The sequence below is a fragment of the Paroedura picta genome, chromosome 3, assembly GCF_049243985.1.
Source record: "Paroedura picta isolate Pp20150507F chromosome 3, Ppicta_v3.0, whole genome shotgun sequence".
In the NCBI taxonomy this organism is placed as follows: domain Eukaryota; kingdom Metazoa; phylum Chordata; class Lepidosauria; order Squamata; family Gekkonidae; genus Paroedura; species Paroedura picta.
This window is the reverse complement of record NC_135371.1, coordinates 132,496,525-132,515,017: the sequence shown is the minus strand read 5'-3', so window position 1 is coordinate 132,515,017 and position 18,493 is coordinate 132,496,525. Positions and strand designations below refer to the sequence as shown.

Here is an 18,493-nt window from a genome sequence, read left to right as displayed (position 1 = left end):
ACAGCTGAAGGAGGAGGATGAGGAGTCTAGAAGGAAAGCTGTAATTGCTTTAGTAAGTCATCCTTTGTTTCTACATTTGAGCTTGCAAATTGTAATCCCCAAATGATGTGCAGAGAGAAGTTATGAGCTGTCACAGTAGCTTTGTCCCAAGACCCCAAGCAGCCCTACATCTCCTAAAACTAGATGTGAGTAAGCACCAGTTTCCCTTACCAGGAAACTTGTCTCAACCAAGACTGCTACCTGTTCTGCTTGATTCTCCACAATCAGGCACAAGGCTGGATTAACCATTATGTTACTAAAGCATTAGGCCTCCATATATTTAGGATTCCCCCACCCGAGAACCAGGTATCATTCCTTGCAGTCACATTCACCTTCCTACTGGTGCAGAGCTTTTACTATTTCCCTACCAGCCTGACAGTCTTGGTCCTGCAAGTACTTCAGTCCAGGAACTAACTTTAACCATTGCTGAGCAACCAAGTGGACGCTTCTAAGTTTCTCCTGAGCTTCCAAGCACTCTCTCTTTCTTCTACGCTGTATTAGCTCAGGGGAGGCTGGTAGGGAAGATGACCTCTGTGGCATCCCTTACTTCATCTGGAAGATGAAGCAGCCTGACTATGACTGAGAAGCACTCTGATTTGCTGCCAAATCAGTCTGCTCAGGTGGGGATTTTGTAATACGGGGCCTGACTCTTGAGATGCCTCCTCTGGGGAAGAGTTGGCAGCTGGCTGGCCCATGACAATATTGAGCTAGTGGGTCTTAAAAAGACAATATCATAACACTACAGTTAGATGGTAAAGGTATTGCAATGAACTATTTCCTCCGGATAGGGGAGATGTGTCTCTCTGCTCCCATTGTTGAATGAGCCCTTATATTTCTTTAACTGCTTGCAGCTATAAAATATCAGGAAGAAAGTCTAGTGAAACTTTCTCCTGGAGTGTTTGGTTTCAATGTACTCCATGTAGAAAGAGTTGGAGGTGTTGTTTATTATCCCTGAGCATTCACAGTTGCACCCAAGTGCGTGAAGAATGGCAACATCAGAAATACAGACAGTTCCTGCATTAACAATCTCTTTCCACTCCAAACATCTCATTGTACTTGTGGACTAATTAAGGAGGAAATGGCGAGGGGGGAGGATGGCAGGGGTTATCCTAGCATGCTACTGTTGCTTGGGTGGCATCTGCGGGCAAGACCAGGTGGTTAAAGTCTTCTTGCCAATCTACATCACATTTAAATTTGTCCCGGATACTGAAGTGCAAATTGGAATCATTATGCCTTTGATAATTACAAAGTGATTCGACACCCCTTCATCTCTTTCTAGGGTGTCCTTGGTTTCCGGCGTAAGAATCTGTTCTTTACCTTGCTGGAAATGCTGGATCTGGATATCAGCAAGGAAGTTCGCATACAGGTTGGTCATGAGGAAGTACTCAAGAATTTGTAATGTGTTGTTCAAGTTTCTGGGCTGCAGATTATCCTTACTGAAGATGGCTAATATCTTTGAGTCCAGTGGCATCTTTAAGACTAACAAAGTTTTATTCAAAGTGTAAGCTTTTGTGTGCATGCACACTTTCTCGTGAAATCTCACACCCTGACTAAAACTGTCTTGGTCTTAAAGGTGTCACGGGACTCAGACTTTGTTCTGCTGCTTCAGACCAACATGGCTAGTGACCTGAATCTATTATAATATTTTTGGTGAGTTTTTATTTATTTTTTTGCACTCATTGTAGGTTATCAGGACTTTTGCCACCCTGGGAATGAACAACATACATGTGCGGAAGAGTCTGAAGCACAAGGCACAGACAGACAGGACTCTAGCAAGGTATTGTACCTGCCACATCTTCTATTTCTCCTACAAAATATTTTGTCTCTCAGAAGGGGCATAAGTCAGTATTGCTGGTTGAGCTGGGGCAGGTTGCCCTGCTTCCTCTAGCTCCCACACACAGGGGAGCACTTGGCCCAGTGCACCTTGCTTGTCCTGGATTTGTTCTCCCACATGGGAGCCAAGGCAGTGAGGCTCTGCTATGCTGTGGGATGGGGTGGGCCTGCGTTTTTATTTTTCAGAACATGGTGTTGTTGTTCACCACAATACCGTGTTCTAAAAAATAAAAAACAATGCTGTGCAGTGTTACAGAACTGCATGGAGCATTTTTCTGTCCCTTCCAAGTCAAGGGTGGAGCTGGCCCAGCATGGCCCGACTTTTCCCCTGCTGCATGGGCCTGCCCTGACCTCCTGGGCAAAAAAGGAAAAGGATATATCCACATTCCTTTGCTGTGGGACAACAGAGGGCCTGAGTTATTATTATTTTATTATTATTATTATCTTTCGATTTATTGCCCGCCACTCCCTTACGGCTCGTGGCGGGTTACAACATTTTAAAACCCCCAATAAAACCATTTAAAAGTTGGCCCATGCTTGGGACAGCCCCAGCCCAGCATCGATGTCAAGTGGAACCCGCCACTGGGTGAGGGGTCAGGCAGTACAACTTCCCAATGTGGAAATGGTCTGGGTGTATATTGTGGGGAGAGGAAGGGAAAGTGAGTGTAAGCCTCTTTGAGACTTCTTTGGGTAGTCAAAAGCAGGATACAAAAAACCCAACCCTTCTTCTTTGAAAAACCACCCCAAACCTTCTTGCAGAGAGGGGAGGTATAAAAGTCAAATTATAAATGAAATAAATAAGTATATCACCCACAGCAAGCTTAAGCCCTGGAAGGCTGAAGGTGACCTGACATAGTATGTATGTGAAGTTGATAATCTGGAGCAGCAAGCATGATGGTGGGGGTCTCATGAAAATCTGTCACTCAAACCTTAGAATGGTGGTCCGCATCCCTGCTCCAGCTTGATATCAGATTCCCCAAGCTGGTTGAGCAAATGGAGACTGCAAAGTGTTTAGGAGAAGATAAGAGAGTTAATCATCAAGTGGTCTTCTGCATGCACACACATACACATGCATGCACAGAAGCCACAATGATGATAATTTCTCTTTGGATTGGCATGTTGGTATTCAAGTATTTACAGCACACAGTAGAGTTACTCTCTTCTAAGCCTGCTGATGTCAATCAAACAGTAACCCTCCTTAGCACTATGCAGTTAGAAATAGAAGTCCTCAAGGAAGCCTGAGTTGACAAGCTTCTCTTCCACTTTGTTATCTTTTCACCTCCTTTCCAGAGAATGTACCAAAGCCTTGAAGATCCTGGATAAAGTCCCTGTCCTCCAGAAAGATTTGATGCTGCAACCTTTCTGGCTCCACTGACACCTGTAAACATTTTGGGTGATGAATGTGGCATGGGGATGAATCGAACGGCTTAAAACATGGTCTCTGGTATATCGGAAAGAAAGGCAAGGAATGAGAGTCTTTCTTGGAGCATGTCTGTTTACTGAGTGTATTTCTTCAGTCATTAACTTACAGGTGACTGAGAAGTTGGTGACACATGCTCAGAGTCTCCAGTTTAAACTTGTCTTTCTACAGACTGACTGGCTTTCAGTTGGTAATTAGCCATAGGGCTGGTATGTTTGCAAGCCATTTGACATTTGCACATTTACTCCTGTACCTTTTCATCATATTACCAAGGCCAGTTTCTTCTCCTGGACCTGTAGGGATCAATCATTGTGGGGTACAAAATCTCCATCTTTTTCACTCTCAGAAGTCTCGCCCAAAGTCTATGAAACTAATTTTTTCCAAGTATTGTTCCATCTCCACAAGAATGAGAAATGCTCTTACGTTGCAAGGGAAGCAGCAGAGATTGGTGGAAGAATGTTTGCTTTTATGCAAAGATCTCAGGTTGATACCCCCAGCATCTCTAGTTTTAAAAAAGGATAAAGTGATCTAAAAGACCATGAATCCCTGGAGAGCTCCTGGAGTAGACAAAGCTGATCTTAATGGGTTGGCTCAGTATAAATGGGTTTCATGTGCACAACAGACTTGCATATTTTTAGGAAACAGAAATTTAGTTGAGATCTAAATTCATGATAAAACTAATACCGGGCCCTGTGTTTTTAAGGTACAATGAAGATATAACTCCCTGTTCAACTGATATTTACCCCTCAGGCACGTATTTCCCTGCCATGTGCAGTTCCAGCAACAGAGATACAATATTTTGCCCTTGTTGTTTCTGTGTGTAGCACCATTTTGCTTTCATTCTGCAGATCACCAGCAGGTGGCCTTGCTGAGTTACTTCAAAGAGCAGCAATGTAATTCCGTTGTATTGTTCACTGCAGTATTAATTTAAAAAAGGAGTTCTAACCACCTTATTGGCTGATCAAGACAATAACATAGCAGCACTTTGAGGAATTCTTTTTTAATTATTCTGTAGCTCTCTTTGCTACCTCTGTATAAAAGACTTCCTGAGTCTTGGAGTGGAGTGGACTGGGCTGGGGACAAAACCTACGTTGGCATAGATGGACTGCTGTTGTGGATCTGAAATATTCAGCGTGGCATAAGAAACCTTCTCTCTCTTGCCTGAGCTCTGAAATAAAAAGAATCAGATTAAAATGTTAGCAAACGTTGAATTGCAACAAGCCCCCTATAACTTGCAGGCGACTCAAGGGACAACACCCATTTGCAGAAGATCCATCATGCAGCCCCCAGCCTGTCCAGGTCTGAAACAAAAAATGTTATAGTGGGTGCCAGAAGAAGGGTACACGAAGAAGGGTATGCCGGAGGACACTGCAGCAGTGTGCTCAACTAAAAAAAGGACTTCATCTAAAAAAGCTTAAATAATTATAATGCAATTAAAATGTATTACAAATTTAATACAATTTGAGAAACTTCAGCTAAGCTATTGCTTTTGGCTTCCTCTCATCCTTTGTCCCATCATGGGTTGCTGGGAATTTCATTTACTTCTTAGTGAACAACTCAGCAGATTACTGCCTGCAGATTTTCTCGTACATCTTAAATACAAATTCCCAAGGCCTATCTTTAAAAAAAAAAAGTTGAAAGAGAAAGATAACTATGATCTAATAGGAATTACAGAAGCTTGTGGGATAACACTCATGACTGGAATATTAGGATTGAGGGGGTACAACTTATATAAAATGACAAACAAATAAGGGGGGAGGAGTAGCAGTATATGCTAAGAACGTGTATCCTTGTGAAGAAATACATGAACCTGAGAATGGAAGTTCAGATGGGAAGACCAACTCTACTAAAAATGAAAAGCCCAATGAATTCTTGACTTGTCTTGCTGATACTTTCATGGAGTGGGCAACTAGAGGGTATGATATTTTGACTTGATTCTCACTGATAGGAAAGAACTGGTTGATGAGGTAAAAGTAGTGGGCACACTTTGTAGTAGTGACCAAAGAATGTTGATGGGACTTCTTGTCTTGAGAGGTATGCAGCCTACATCACTGATATGACAGGAAGGCTGGAAATGCTCATAAATCCCCCGGCTCATTATCCCTTCCTCCTCATCCTTGTGAGAACAAATGAAGTGCTGAGTGCATCATGGAGCATATTAAAAGAGACTATGTGGCTCTGGGGGGGGGAAAGGTGGAAGACCTGGGAGCACAGGTTGTGTTTTCATCCGTTCTTCCCATTAATGACTGTGGCTTAGGAAGGGAAAGAAAAATAATGCAAATAAATGACTATGTCATTGGGTGTCATTGAGAAAAGTTTGGATTTGTGGACCATGGTTTACAGTATCATGATGAGGCTCTTCTCTCAGGAGATAGTTTGCACTTCACATGGCTGGACTTCAGGGAAGCAAATTTTAACAAACTCAGGGCCATTTCGCACGGGGATCTTTGTTGCAAATTGGTCACTGAATGAAAAATCGCCATTTAAAATAGTGGAATTCGTCGTTTTGCATACCTGGCTTTGTAGTGGAATCAGTTGCGTTTTTTAGCGTTTCCCACAAGCTTCCGGTCTCGGCAGAAATCGCTAGAAAGGAAGCGCTATTGCCAAGGTCGTCCCGCCCCTGGCCGTCAAGCAGCCAATGGGCAGCCATTAGCATGCTCCCAAACAGCCCCTTTCCCTTTAAGAAAGGTTTTTTTAAAAAAAAAACACACCCATTGTAACGAATCTGAGTAGATTCGTTGCAATGGAGAGACCCATCCAGCTGCCTGGGGTGTTTGAGCTGTCGTTTGTTTGATCGTTAACACGCTGGCTCCGTTTGATTGTTTGATCGTTAACACGCTGGCTCCGAGTGAAACCCCCCCCCCCTCTCACGGCCCGATTTTCGGCTGAATGGAATGTGTGAAACTGAAGGTCACTTAGTGACTGAAGGGGAGGGACTGAAGCCGGGGAAGCCTCTGTTTGAGCTGTCATTTTATCGTGGCCATGCTGCCTCCGAGTGGGAAAAAAAAATCCCCCCTCCCCCCCCCCACGGGCGCGATTTTCAGCCGAAACAGTGTGAAAAATAAAGGGAAAATACATCAGCAAACGGGCTTCTGCGGGCTTCTTGTGCTTAGTGACTAAACTGCTCTGAGGAGGGACTGCAGCCTGGGAAGCCTCACTGGCTAAACGGAGGCTCGCCGGTGAGTTGATCTCCACTCGCTCGGGGGAAAAAAAATGGCGATCGCTTCGCCGGAAGTTTGGAGGACAGGCTCAGGGGGAGGGACTTTGAAGAACCCACAACAATGGTAACGCACAGGTCTTTATCGCTATTGTTGCAGATTGGTTGCAGGAGTGTATCGCTATCCGGAGGGTGAATCCACTTTTCTGGATTCCCCTGAAAGCGCCACAACGAAGCGCTTTTTGCTGATTGGTTTCAGGATTGTTGCAGATTGTCTACGACGTCGTGGGTTATGGCAAATTAGTAGCGTTTCCAATTAGCAACCATTCTGCTACTTTGAAGCCGTGCGAAATGGCCCTTAAAGTTATGCGGGGTAGAATCCTGTGGTCAGAAAAACTTAAGGAGATGGGAGTTCAAGAGGGATGGGAGTTTCTTAAGAGTGAAATCCTGAAGGCTCAATCACAAACAATTCCCTTGAGATGGAAACAATGGAAGGAGTCTAAAGAAGCCAGGGTGGCTCCATAAACAGCTTTTAAAAGATTTGAGTAACAAAAAAGACTAATTTAGGAAATGGAAAGAAGGCCCTATAACCAAGGATGGATATAAGCAAATAAGGAGACTGTTAGAAAAGCTAAAGCTCAGTATGAGCATAAGCTAGCGAGAAATGATAAACACACCCCAAAAAAGGGTAATTTATTTATGTTCAAAGTAAGAAAAAGAGTCAGGCCATGGTAAGACCATTGCAGGGGCAGGAAAGTGAAATTGTAACAGGTGATGAAGAGAGGGCTGAACTGCTCAATTCTTATTTCTTAGTCTTCTCTTGTGAGCAAAATCGTGCTCAATGTGATGAGGGATGGGAGTTGCATTCTAGAATCACTGCAGGGGTAGTCCATAAACACCTAGTTTCTTTAAATGAAACTAAGTCCTCTGTACCAGATGCATCCAAGGGCACTAAAAGAACTTGCAGATATACTTTCTGAGCCTCTGTCCATTATTTTTTACAATTCTTGGAGAACAGGTGAAGTGCCAGAAGATTGGAAGCGGACAAATGTTGTCCCCATCTTCAAGAAGGGGGAAAAGGAGGATCCGGGTAACTACCAACCCATCATCTTGATGCCTATAGCTGTCAAAATTTTAGAACAAATCATCAAATAGTTGGTCCTTGGGCAACTAGAGCAGATGGCTGTGATTATTGTCAGCATGGGTTTCTCAAGAACAAGTCATGTCAGACTAACCTTATCTCTTTTTTTAAGAATGTACTGTCATGTACTGTCAAACTTTGTTGGGTTTTCAGGGGTGGAGGTGGGATCCTCCACTCCACCCCTCCCTTCCTGATCCTTTCCTGTTTATGCCTTGCCTTGCTGTGAGAGGCAAGCAGTATCGCTGTGTTCCCCTTTGAAATGTTAACCCTTGTAGTAACTAGAAATTGAAGCCCAGCTGGAGAGATAGCTCAGCCTGGATGGCACCAGTTTTCTCATCTCTTGAGTTCAAACACTTTCTCTTGAGAATCCTGTTTCCCACCTATATTTTAGATGTGGGAGCTCAAACCCACATATACCCCTGTGTTCAAACTGTCTTTGTCAATTTCCTTGCTGTGATGAACCTCCACTGAACCTGTTCCTGTATGTTCCATTTAATAAGCCAACTTTGATCAAGTGCCTGATGCTTTGGGACTTTCCTCTGTTGGGTCAGAAGGTGAACTTCTGGATGTGTTTCCCGTGGGTCATTACAGTTATTACCTTGCTGGATCAGAATGCTGTGGATATAGATTATCTGGATTTCAAAACTTTTTAGAAGGTACCATATGATATTCTTGTTAGGTGGATCAATAACTGGTTGACAGATTTCACCCAAAGGTTGCTTGTAAATGGTTCGGCATTCTCTTGGAGAGGAGGGACAAGTGGAGTGCCCCAGGGATCTTTCTTAGGCCCTGTGTTGTTCAACATATTCATAAATGATTTGGATGAAGGAATAGAGGTGGTGCATATTAAATCTGCAGATGATACTAAACTGGGAGCAGAAGACAGATTCAGGATACAGGATAATCTTAAAAGGCTGGAAAACTGGCCTAAAATGAATGACCATAGTAAGAAATGTAAAGTTCTATATTTAGGTGGGAAAAATCAAGTGCATCATTATAAGAAGGGGAAGACTTGTCCTGGCAGTGGTATGTGCAAAAAACATCTAGGGATCTCAGTAGACCATACACTGAACATGAGTCAGCGATGTGACTCACTGGCTAAAAGGCCAATGGGATTTGTGGGTGTATCAAAAGAAATATAGTGTCCAGATTGCACGAGGTGATGGTGCCACTTTTCTCTGCTCTAGTTAGACTTCACTGAGAAAACTGTGCTCAGTTTTGGGCACTGCAGTTGAAGAAGGATGTAGGTAAACTGGATTTAGAGCTGGATTATCCCTTTGGGATCTTATAAAACAAAAGCTCAAAATTTAGAGCTGGATTATTCCTTGGGGAAGACATTTTCTCCTCTGGTGGCTAATTTGGCAACCATTTCTAACAGATTGAATTAGACCACTTCCTATTGATGTTTTGCATTTCCCTCTTACCTCTTCCTGGGAAGGGAGCTCTTCATAGTTATTTTCAGGATGGACCTCCGTATTACTGTAGAGCCCTGTTGCATCCATGCCCAGGTGGTTATGAGGAACGCTTTGTTCATTGCCAACATCAGCTGTATTGTGTGCAAGTCCCTGGGGGGGGGAAAGGGGGACATCTTCAGAACGCACGGACCATGCTTCACCATGCTTCACTAGATAGCAGGTATTTTTTAATGAGCTAATTCTGTACTGAGACTTTATTTTGTATTTTAGAATTTTATTTATGTGATTTTAACCATGTTGTGATCTGCCATGAATCTGCTGAGATGGGTAGAATAAAGTTGAAATAATAAAGTCCTGAACATGTAGAAATGTGGACCCAATTTGGCTTATTTAGAGATTTGAGTAACTAACATACAGGATTTTGTTATTAAAGCAAATCTCCTTGTGACATAAACCCTTCAAAAATATTTTTACTAAAGATTGCTCAGTGTTTTGAAATGACATGATGGATTCCTTTACCATGTTTTGTAGCTTTATTGCTTTTTTCCTCTTCCAATCTAATCCTGAAACAGATGGAACAAGAAGACAATAGGAAAATTAGAAGGCAGGCTAAACCATCTTGGCTATAGTTCCCCTGGAGAAGTGGTTCTCAACTTTCTTAATACCGCAACCCCCTTTTGGGTCGCTGCTGCGCTACAGCTGTGGCGGCAGCACTGCAGTGACTCAAAGGGGTTCATGGCATAAAGAATGCAAACTTTGCAATCTCACCTGAAGTGGCCAGTGCCGTGGCAGGGAGGGGCAGTGCTTGTGCCTGCATGCTCTGCGCCTTTGTACGGCCACCGGCTGGCACGTTGCCACCATTCCTCTCCGTGCTGCGGCGCTGGCCGCTCAGGGCGTTGGAGATCACGTCAGAGCACACAAGTCTAAATTACAAAGGGGGTGGCAGCGGTGGCGGCGTGACAGCCTCAGCGACCCCTGGGAAAGGGTTAATCAACTCTCCGAGGGGTTGCAACCCCGAGGTTGAAAACCGCTGCCCTGGAGTGAATTTTATTTATATCTATACTAGAAATAGAGCCCGCTGTAAGCTTCAGACAGTGGGCGCTAGCGGGGCGGTGGATATTTGGGACGCAGCGGGGGTGGCTCATAGGGCGGGCAGCCAGTAAAGTGGCGGGGAGTGGCGGGGGCAGGCCGCGGCCTACCTGTCTTCGTACGGGCCAGCAGGAACTCAGAGCAGGTGTGAGGCAGCCTGGGGGCACCGAGGGCAGGAAGGCTCGTGGTAGCTCTGCGGATTTCCGGTGGCGCAGGCAGCCGAGGTTCGGGTGGTGGGTGGGTGGGGTGGTCGTCGTCGCGGTGGAAGGACGGGTCAGCGGCGGGCATTCTTGGGCGGTTGGGCGTGGGGGCGAGGGCCATAGCATTTAAAAGGGGCGGCGAGCGCAAGCGGGGACGCGGGCGCAAGTTGGTGCGGCAGGTGGCGGCAGTGGGCGGTGGCGGCCGCAGGTGGCTTCGTGGAGGGGTGGGCAAGGGAGGCTGGGCAGCAGGCAGCGGTGGGGCGATGGCTGCAGGTGGTGGTGCGGCTGGAGCGGGAGGCAGGCGGTGACCTGCCTGGTGTGGGGCTGAGGGTAGTAATGGTGGCGGCGAGGCGGCTGCAAGCGCAGTCGATGGTGGGCAGTTAGGGAGGCGCTGCCTCTTGTGGCGCAGAGTGGTAAGGCAGCAGACATGCACTCTGAAAGCTCTGCCCATGAGGCTGGGAGTTTGATCCCAGCAGCTGGCTCAAGGTTGACTCAGCCTTCTATCCTTCCGAGGTCGGTAAAATGAGTACCCAGTTTGCTGGGGGGTAAACGGTAATGACTGGGGAAGTCACTGGCAAACTCCCATGAAAATGCTGGAGGGCATCACCCCAAGGGTCAGACATGACCCAGTGCTTGTACAAGGGGTACCTTTACCTTTACTATACACCTATATAATAATTATTATAATAACAACAGCAACAACTTTATTTTTATAGCTCACCCTTCCTGGTTGCCTCAGAGTGGGTAACAATGAGACATATACAATTAACTTTTACATCAATAAATAATTTCCAGATATTTCAATTAAGATATATTAATTAATTATATTAAAATGTTCTTAAACTGCCTACTTAAAATTCTTGTAAAGGAAGCTCAATTTTAACCACATGTAGCAGGCAGGAGGTAAGCTGTGTGACTCCACAACCAGCCAGGACATCTCCTTGCAACTGGTGGAAGCTCCACGGACTGGCTGCCTTTCTGCTACATGGACTGGCTGCCTGGAGGCCTGGCCAGCCTTTCTGGCCACCACTGAAGAGGTGGCCAAGGAATGTGGACACTCCTCACAGGAGGCGGCCTCTGTTTTCATCCCTGGCCAAGGTGAGCTTGCCTGTCCACACCTTCCTGCCACTGCCAGCAGCAGAAGCTTCCTCCTCCACAAGTGGCCCACTGTTTTTCGCTGCCTCTTTGCTGCCCCTGGGGAGGCCCACTGTGTCCTCTGCCCCACATTCGCCACTACCTCCACACTTCTGAGGTGAGAGCTAGCGGGGGGCGGGGGTGGTCGGCGACTGCCGGCTCCCAGTCCAATTTCAAGCAGGTTTTGCCCCTAATCTTTTATAAAATGACGCATTATTGGCATTTTTCACCCCAAACATTATCTGAAATGTACAACAACATATCCAAAATTTGTTAGAAATATGAACAACATGAAGGGACATTTGTTCATTATTGCTGGACATGTAAGGAAGAGAAAAAAATTGGACACAAATACATACTGTAATCCAGAAGATATTAAAACTGATACAGATGAAACCAGAGACATTCCTTTTGGGATTAATTGGAAAATAATTTGAAAAATATTTCAGCAGCGTTATATTCTCAAACACTGAAAAATTGAGTATTACCCACAAGTGTTGATATAAATGGTTGAACTGGCTGAGATGAAAGCCTCTTATTTTCCTTTTTTTTCTTGTATATTATATTCTGTCTCTTTTTTCTATGTTATATTTCAAAATCTTTAATAAATACATTTATTATTATATATATTTATGTTTATACACACACATGGTTTTGAATGTTTACCTGATTACTCCCAAATAATCAGGTTGGCCTTAAGAAAGCAAGTGGGCATTATAGCTAACCAGAAGGCACATTTACTTGGAAATATGTCTCACTGTGTTTACTGGAGTGTACTCCCAAGTAAGTGTGCATAGAATTACCGCCTGAGACATATTCACAAGAACACAGTGGAGAGAGATATTATTTAATGAAGGTTGGGGAAGAAAGTACAAAGAGAGTAGTTAGCAACAAAGAGATATCCAGGCTCAGTAAAGATTCAGATTTACTCAAACCTTTTTTTTTCTTCCTTGACACTATAAGCAACAAAGAGCGGCCGCGGGTGCAAAGGGGCCGCAGTTGATGCGGCGGATGGGGAGGGGCAAGAAAGACGCGACGACGCAGGGAAGGGAGCGTCGTCGCGCTGAAGACGTCAGCACGCAGAGAGGGGGCCGGGCGCTTTATAAGCGCTGCGTGGGCCAGGAATCGCCCTCTCTGCCGCTGATCGAGCCGGAGGACACACGCTGTCCCGAGGCTCGGAGATCGGCCTGCCGCGCATGCGCGGCGGCGAAGAACTGCGACACGCGGCCTAGCGGGGCAGGCCTTGCGTCCCGGGGGCGCTGGATTTCGGCTGCGGCGTCTCGGCCGAATCTACACCCCTTGGGAGTGGCGGCTGGTGGCCGGGAAGAGCGGCGGAGAGGCGGCGAGTTCGTCGGGCGGCGGAGAGAGGGACCAGAGGCGGCGTCTGAGTCGGCGGGTCGCCCCCCCCCTCTCTCGGATCGGCAGCGGATTCAGGCGGCTGTTGGAGCCTGCGACGTGGGATAATGGCCGGGCGGCGATCTCGCGCCCGGCGTAGTGAGCCAGGAGAGGCCCCCGGAGGGCAGAGGGGGGCAGGCGAGGAACCCCGGGGGAGGGGCCGGAGCAGGGCCAGTGCGCTGCGGGCCAGGGAGGCCTGGGCAGCAGCGGTACCCCGTGGCCGGGGGCAGAACAAAGAGGGATCGGGTGGCACCGGGCGGGCCCGAGGCCGCAAGTCTCCTGCAGACCAGGGCCGGGCCGGAAGGTCCAGGTCGCCGGTCAGGGGAGGGGGCAACGAGGCCAGGTCCCCTCACGGAGAGAGCGCCACCCGCAGGAGCCGGCGGCAGGCGGGCAAGGGGCCCTTGCTGGGCTCAGCGGCCCGGGGGTCCCCACCTACGGCCAGCCCGGGGAGAGTTGCAGCTAGGGACAGGGCACGGCAACCTCCGGCTGGAGGGTCAGGGAGGCCTGCTCTTCGCCGCAGGGGTGCGGCCAAGGCTGCCAGGGGGCGCAGTGGGGGTGACTCCACGGAGCGGGCCAGGAAGACCAGGAGGGTGGCCTTGCCGGAGGCTACTGGCCGACCCGGCAACAGGAGGTCGGCGGCCCCACTTCCGCCAGAAGATGCCGCGTATTGGCGGGGGTATTCGGCCGCTCTCGGTCACATGGCTGGAGGTAGCCATAGTGGGTCTTCGGGAGCAAGCCAGGCGTCCCGCGGGTCGGGCTCGCGGGAAGTGACGGTCTCCAGTTCTTCCCCAGGTGGCAGGCAGGACCCGGAAGTCCGGCATGGGAGAGATCGATTGCGGAGGAAGGAGCGGAAGTCCAGGCGCAAACCCAGCCCATCTTCTGGTGAGAGCTCCTCCTGGGAAGGCGATGAAGACTTACGGGAAGGCTGGTACTGGCTCGAGGGGGCCTATGTGCCAGGCCTACCAAGGTGGTTGCTGAAGAGGAGGGAAGATGCCCTTCGGCTACTGGATGAGGAAGGTTTGGCGGAGGAGGACCGGTGGCCGCCGGTGTGGTATACCGCCACTGATGCGCCTCCCGGCATTCATCTGCCTCCCAAAATACGGGAGCGGGCCCTTGAAGGGTTCTTTGTGGACGTGTTCGCCATGCTCCGGGGTCAGGGTAAGGGTGGCGACACTGGGAAGCGGAAGGAGCCGCGCAAGCGTTCAAAGCCCGCTGAGAGGACATTCGATAATTGGCTGCGGGGGCTCTCCGAATATATGGCACTGGTCACGGCTGCCTACCCGGAAAGGGGGTGGCATACGTGGAAGTACCTGGCCCATGTGCTGGAAGCGCGGGACTTGGCGGGGGATGAGGCAGCCCTAGAATATGATAGGGAATTCCGGGAACTGGCGTCGCATAACCCCTTAGCGCGATGGGACCTGAAGCACCACGATACGTGGTTGGTGCAGGTTGGTCCCAGTGTGCGGCAACAGAAGGAGACGGTGCGGAGCCCAGCCCCTAACCGGAAATTGGCAGGTTTCGTTTGCTGGGACTTTAATAGGTCCGGGTGCAAGCGGCGACGGTGCCGCTTTGAGCACAAATGTGAAGGGTGTGGTGGGGGTCATGCATTGCCCACGTGCAGTCAGGCCGGTGGGCAGCCCTTTCGAGGAACCCGGCCCATCGGCAAGAAGAACGGTGGGTCGGGTGCTGCAGGGACCTCTTCTGCAGGAAAAGCGCAGTGACGTGCCTCGGGTCCTCAAGGTGTTGGCTCCCACCCCGGTTAAGTTGGGCCCGCTGGTTGATTGGTTGGCGCTCTATCCTAGGAAAGGGGAGGCAATTTATTTGGCAAAGGGTTTCACGGAGGGTTTCCGGATCCCCTTTACGGGGGAACGGGGGTCTACCTCCTGTGTGAACCTGAAATCGGCACGGGAGTTCCCGGAGGTTGTAGCTGATAAGCTGCAGAAGGAGTGCAAGGCAGGACGGATCGCGGGGCCATTTAGCAGCCCCCCGATGGAGGACCTTCGGGTGTCCCCGCTGGGGGTGGTCCCTAAGAAGGCGGCGGGACAATTCCGACTGATTCACCATCTGTCCCATCCGTATGGCGGATCGGTCAATGATGGAATTCCCGCAGCCTTGTGTTCCGTCCGGTACGCTTCTTTCGATGAGGCAGTGGATATGGTACGCGCCTGTGGGAGGGGCGCCTTGCTGGCCAAGAGTGATATACAATCGGCGTTTCGATTGCTGCCCATCCATCCGGAGGATTTCGGACTGCTGGGAATCAAGTTTGGAGACCGCTGGTATGTGGATAAGACCATGCCCATGGGGTGTTCCATTGCATGTGCGGCTTTTGAGGCCTTCAGCTCCTTCTTGGAATGGGCAGCCAGGAGAAAGGGGGGTTTTCAGGAAATCACCCATTATCTCGATGACTTCCTGTTTGCGGGCCCCGGGGGGACAGGGAAATGCGCTGAGCGCTTGGGGGTCTTTCAGGAGCTGGCTGCCGAGCTGGGGGTCCCTTTGGCCCAAGATAAGACGGAGGGGCCGGCCACCAGGCTCACCTATTTGGGCATTGAGCTCGACACTGTGGCGGGTACATCCAGTTTGCCAGAGGATAAGTTGGTGGCTCTTCGCGGCCTACTGCGGGCCTTGCTTGGCAAGAGAAAATGCACCCTGAGGGACATGCAGGTTCTGTTGGGCCACTTGAACTTTGCATGTAAGGTGGTTTCCCCGGGGAGGGCGTTTTGCGCGAGGCTGGCGCACGCCACGCGGGGTTTATCACGGCCATATCACCACCTGCGGATATCAAAGGGCATCAGGGAGGACCTTTTGGTGTGGGAGGAATTTTTGGTGCGCTTCAATGGCGTAGCCATATGGCAGGAGGCCATGATTTTAAAAGGGGAACTTCAGGTACACTCCGATGCAGCGGGGGGTGTGGGTTTTGGGGTCCTTTTCAGGGACCGTTGGTGCGCTCAAGCATGGCCCCGGTGGTGGTCAGCCGAGTTGCGGCGGGACCTCACGTTTTTGGAATTTTTTCCAATCCTGGCGGCCATAGTCATGTGGCGGGAGGAATTTAAGGACAGGAGGATTCTGTTCTGGTGTGACAACCAGGCAGTAGTGCGTATTTTGAATAAGCAGACAGCTAAGTCGCCACGGGTCATGCGATTGGTAAGGCGCATGGTGTTGGTTTGCCTGGAGGCTAATATTACATTCAGGTCACGGCATGTGGCGGGGGTGCAGAATGTGCTTGCTGACAGTTTATCTCGCCTGCAGGTCGACAAATTTCGCTTGCTCGCTCCTCACGCCCGCCTGGAACCGGATGTCTTCCCGGAGAGCCTCTGGGCCCTTGGAGCCGTGTGATCTGGGACGGCGTGCTTGGGTCCGTTGCTCCATCGACGAGGCGGAGCTATGAAGGGGCAGCTCGGGATTTTTTGACCTTTGCGCGAGACATGGGTTGGAGTGGACGGTGGCCCATGTGCGAGCAAGCATTCCTGCGATACCTGGCGCACCTGAAGGGTCGCGGACTGTCCCACAAAACGCTTCGAGTTTCGATGGCGGGACTGGCCTTTTTTAGCAAGGCCTTAGGGGCGTGGGACCCGAGTTCATCCTTTCTCGCCAGGAAGGCGATACAGGGATGGGGAAGGTTGGCCTGTAGGACCCTGGATGCACGGCGACCCATTACCCTGGATGTGCTGTCACAGTTGGTTCAACGGCTGGGGGAAGTGTGTTCCTCTCTGTACGAGGAGGCCTTGTTCAGGGCGGCATTTTCGGTGGCCTACCACGGGGCATTTAGGTGTGGGGAGCTGGTGGCGTCATCAAGATTTGATGGGTCCTCCCCGGCCCTTCAATTAGGGGACGTGCAGTTTACAGAACTGGGTGTCCGGCTATGGGTCCGTCAGTCGAAGACGGATCAGAGGGGGACGGGGGCTTCAGTCATCCTGCGCAGGTCAGGGGACCGGATTACATGCCCAGTGCGGACGCTAAGGCGGTACTTAGCGATCAGATCGCGGGTGCCCGGTTGCCTGTTCGTGCATGGGGATGGCTCGAACCTGTCACGTTATCAATTTGCGGCAGTATTAAAAATCTGCCTGAGGGAGGTGGGGCTGAACCCGGATTGGTTTGGGACTCATTCGTTCCGCATAGGGGCGGCCACTCAAGCATTCCAGGATGGAGTGGATGCCCGGGAAATCATGGAGCTGGGGAGGTGGCGCTCCAAGGCGTTTCGGGTTTATGTCCGGGCGGGTCTGCAAGTTTAATGTGTTGCTTGTTGCAGGATTGGGGAGAGCTTCGCCATACGCCCTGGTGATCGGACACAGCGTTGTTTTTTGGGCGGGCCGTTATGCGAAGACCTCTGGATGGGAGGAGAAGCTGCATCTGGACGGGGGCATGCAGTTGAGGTGGTCCGGTCATAGAGGACTGAAGTGGCCAGCGTTGCTGGATGTTGTGTCACAGGAGGTCTTCGAAAATGGTTCCCCATTGGTGCTGATCCTCCAGCTGGGCGAAAACGACTTGCCAGAAGTTTCGGGGCTTCAACTCCGCCAGATGGTTTTTGCTGACCTCAGGGTGCTCCGGCAGCGGCTGCCACAGACGTACTTGATGTGGTCGGAGCTGCTGGATAGGAAAAGCTGGAAGTCTGCTGCCCGACCTGGAAAGGTGCACCTGGCTAAGGAAAAGGTCAACCGGGCAGTTCGGAAGTTGATGGCGGAGTTGGGGGGAGCAGTTATTAGGCATCCTGGAATTACGTTTCGGGAAGCTTCAGTTTTCCGGAGGGATGGAGTGCATCTCTCGGCAAGAGGGACGGAGTTGTGGTTACGGAGTTTAGGCACCGCCATTCAGTTATGGTGTCAGGGTTATTTGGGGTTGGCGGGAGCGAGATCTGAGGGCTCTCGTCTAGTGGCGGAATAGGGGGCACGAGGTGGAGTATATGGAGCAGGAACCAGTTTGCGCACTGGGGCCTGAGGAAGGGGGTCTCCTTAAGAGATCGGCTGACACCGAGCGCGGCCTTCCCGGCTGGGAAGGTCTGGGGCTCAGAGCCAGAAGGCAGGGATGGTTGCATGTGGTGGACGCCCAACAACCATAACTTGCCTTCTCCCAGGGGAGGGCTATGAGGGGCAAGGGATCCTTTCCTCCCGGCTGGGAGGAAGGGGGACCCCAGGGCGCCCCTTGTGCCCAAGTCAGCAGTCGGACGACTGCGCGGGGGTATTTACTCTACACCTCGTGCCAGGCCAACCCCTTGGGTTTTGTTGGTTAATAAAGCTGTGGCCTTATTCTTTGCCAAAACCCTGGCTCGCGTCTTTATTGGCCTAGTACATCATGCCAGTCAAAGAGCGGCCGCGGGTGCAAAGGGGCCGCAGTTGACGCGGCGGATGGGGAGGGGCAAGAAAGACGCGACGACGCAGGGAAGGGAGCGTCGTCGCGCTGAAGACGTCAGCGCGCAGAGAGGGGGCCGGGCGCTTTATAAGCGCTGCGTGGGCCAGGAATCGCCCTCTCTGCCGCTGATCGAGCCGGAGGACACACCCACCCGCCCGCCCTTGTTGTTAGTTGGAAGACGTTGTCACAGCTGCGGAATAGGGGGCACGAGGTGGAGTATATGGAGCAGGAACCAGTTTGCGCACTGGGGCCTGAGGAAGGGGGTCTCCTTAAGAGATCGGCTGACACCGAGCGCGGCCTTCCCGGCTGGGAAGGTCTGGGGCTCAG

At 50.2% G+C, this 18,493-nt stretch overlaps 2 protein-coding genes across 2 annotated transcripts in view; one reads left to right on the top strand and one right to left on the bottom strand.

Moving 5' to 3' along the window:
* The window catches only part of HEATR9 (HEAT repeat containing 9), a 37,523-nt gene extending 34,170 nt beyond the window's left edge, over positions 1 to 3,353 (top strand). The window contains exons 13-16 of the mRNA XM_077327916.1: positions 1 to 52; positions 1,319 to 1,405; positions 1,725 to 1,816; positions 3,163 to 3,353. Coding sequence (XP_077184031.1) covers positions 1 to 52; positions 1,319 to 1,405; positions 1,725 to 1,816; positions 3,163 to 3,247 — 316 coding nt within the window. The 3' untranslated portion in view covers positions 3,248 to 3,353. The remainder of the gene's footprint in view (positions 53 to 1,318; positions 1,406 to 1,724; positions 1,817 to 3,162) is intronic.
* Positions 3,354 to 3,988: 635 nt separating this feature from the next.
* Positions 3,989 to 18,493, bottom strand: part of LOC143831205 (polymeric immunoglobulin receptor-like) — a 32,320-nt gene continuing 17,815 nt past the window's right edge. Inside the window, exons 8-11 of the mRNA XM_077324269.1 lie at positions 12,364 to 12,398; positions 9,525 to 9,568; positions 9,015 to 9,155; positions 3,989 to 4,460 (exon numbers count right to left, since the gene is read on the bottom strand). Of these exons, the coding sequence (XP_077180384.1) occupies positions 4,317 to 4,460; positions 9,015 to 9,155; positions 9,525 to 9,568; positions 12,364 to 12,398 (364 nt within the window). The 3' untranslated portion in view covers positions 3,989 to 4,316. The remainder of the gene's footprint in view (positions 4,461 to 9,014; positions 9,156 to 9,524; positions 9,569 to 12,363; positions 12,399 to 18,493) is intronic.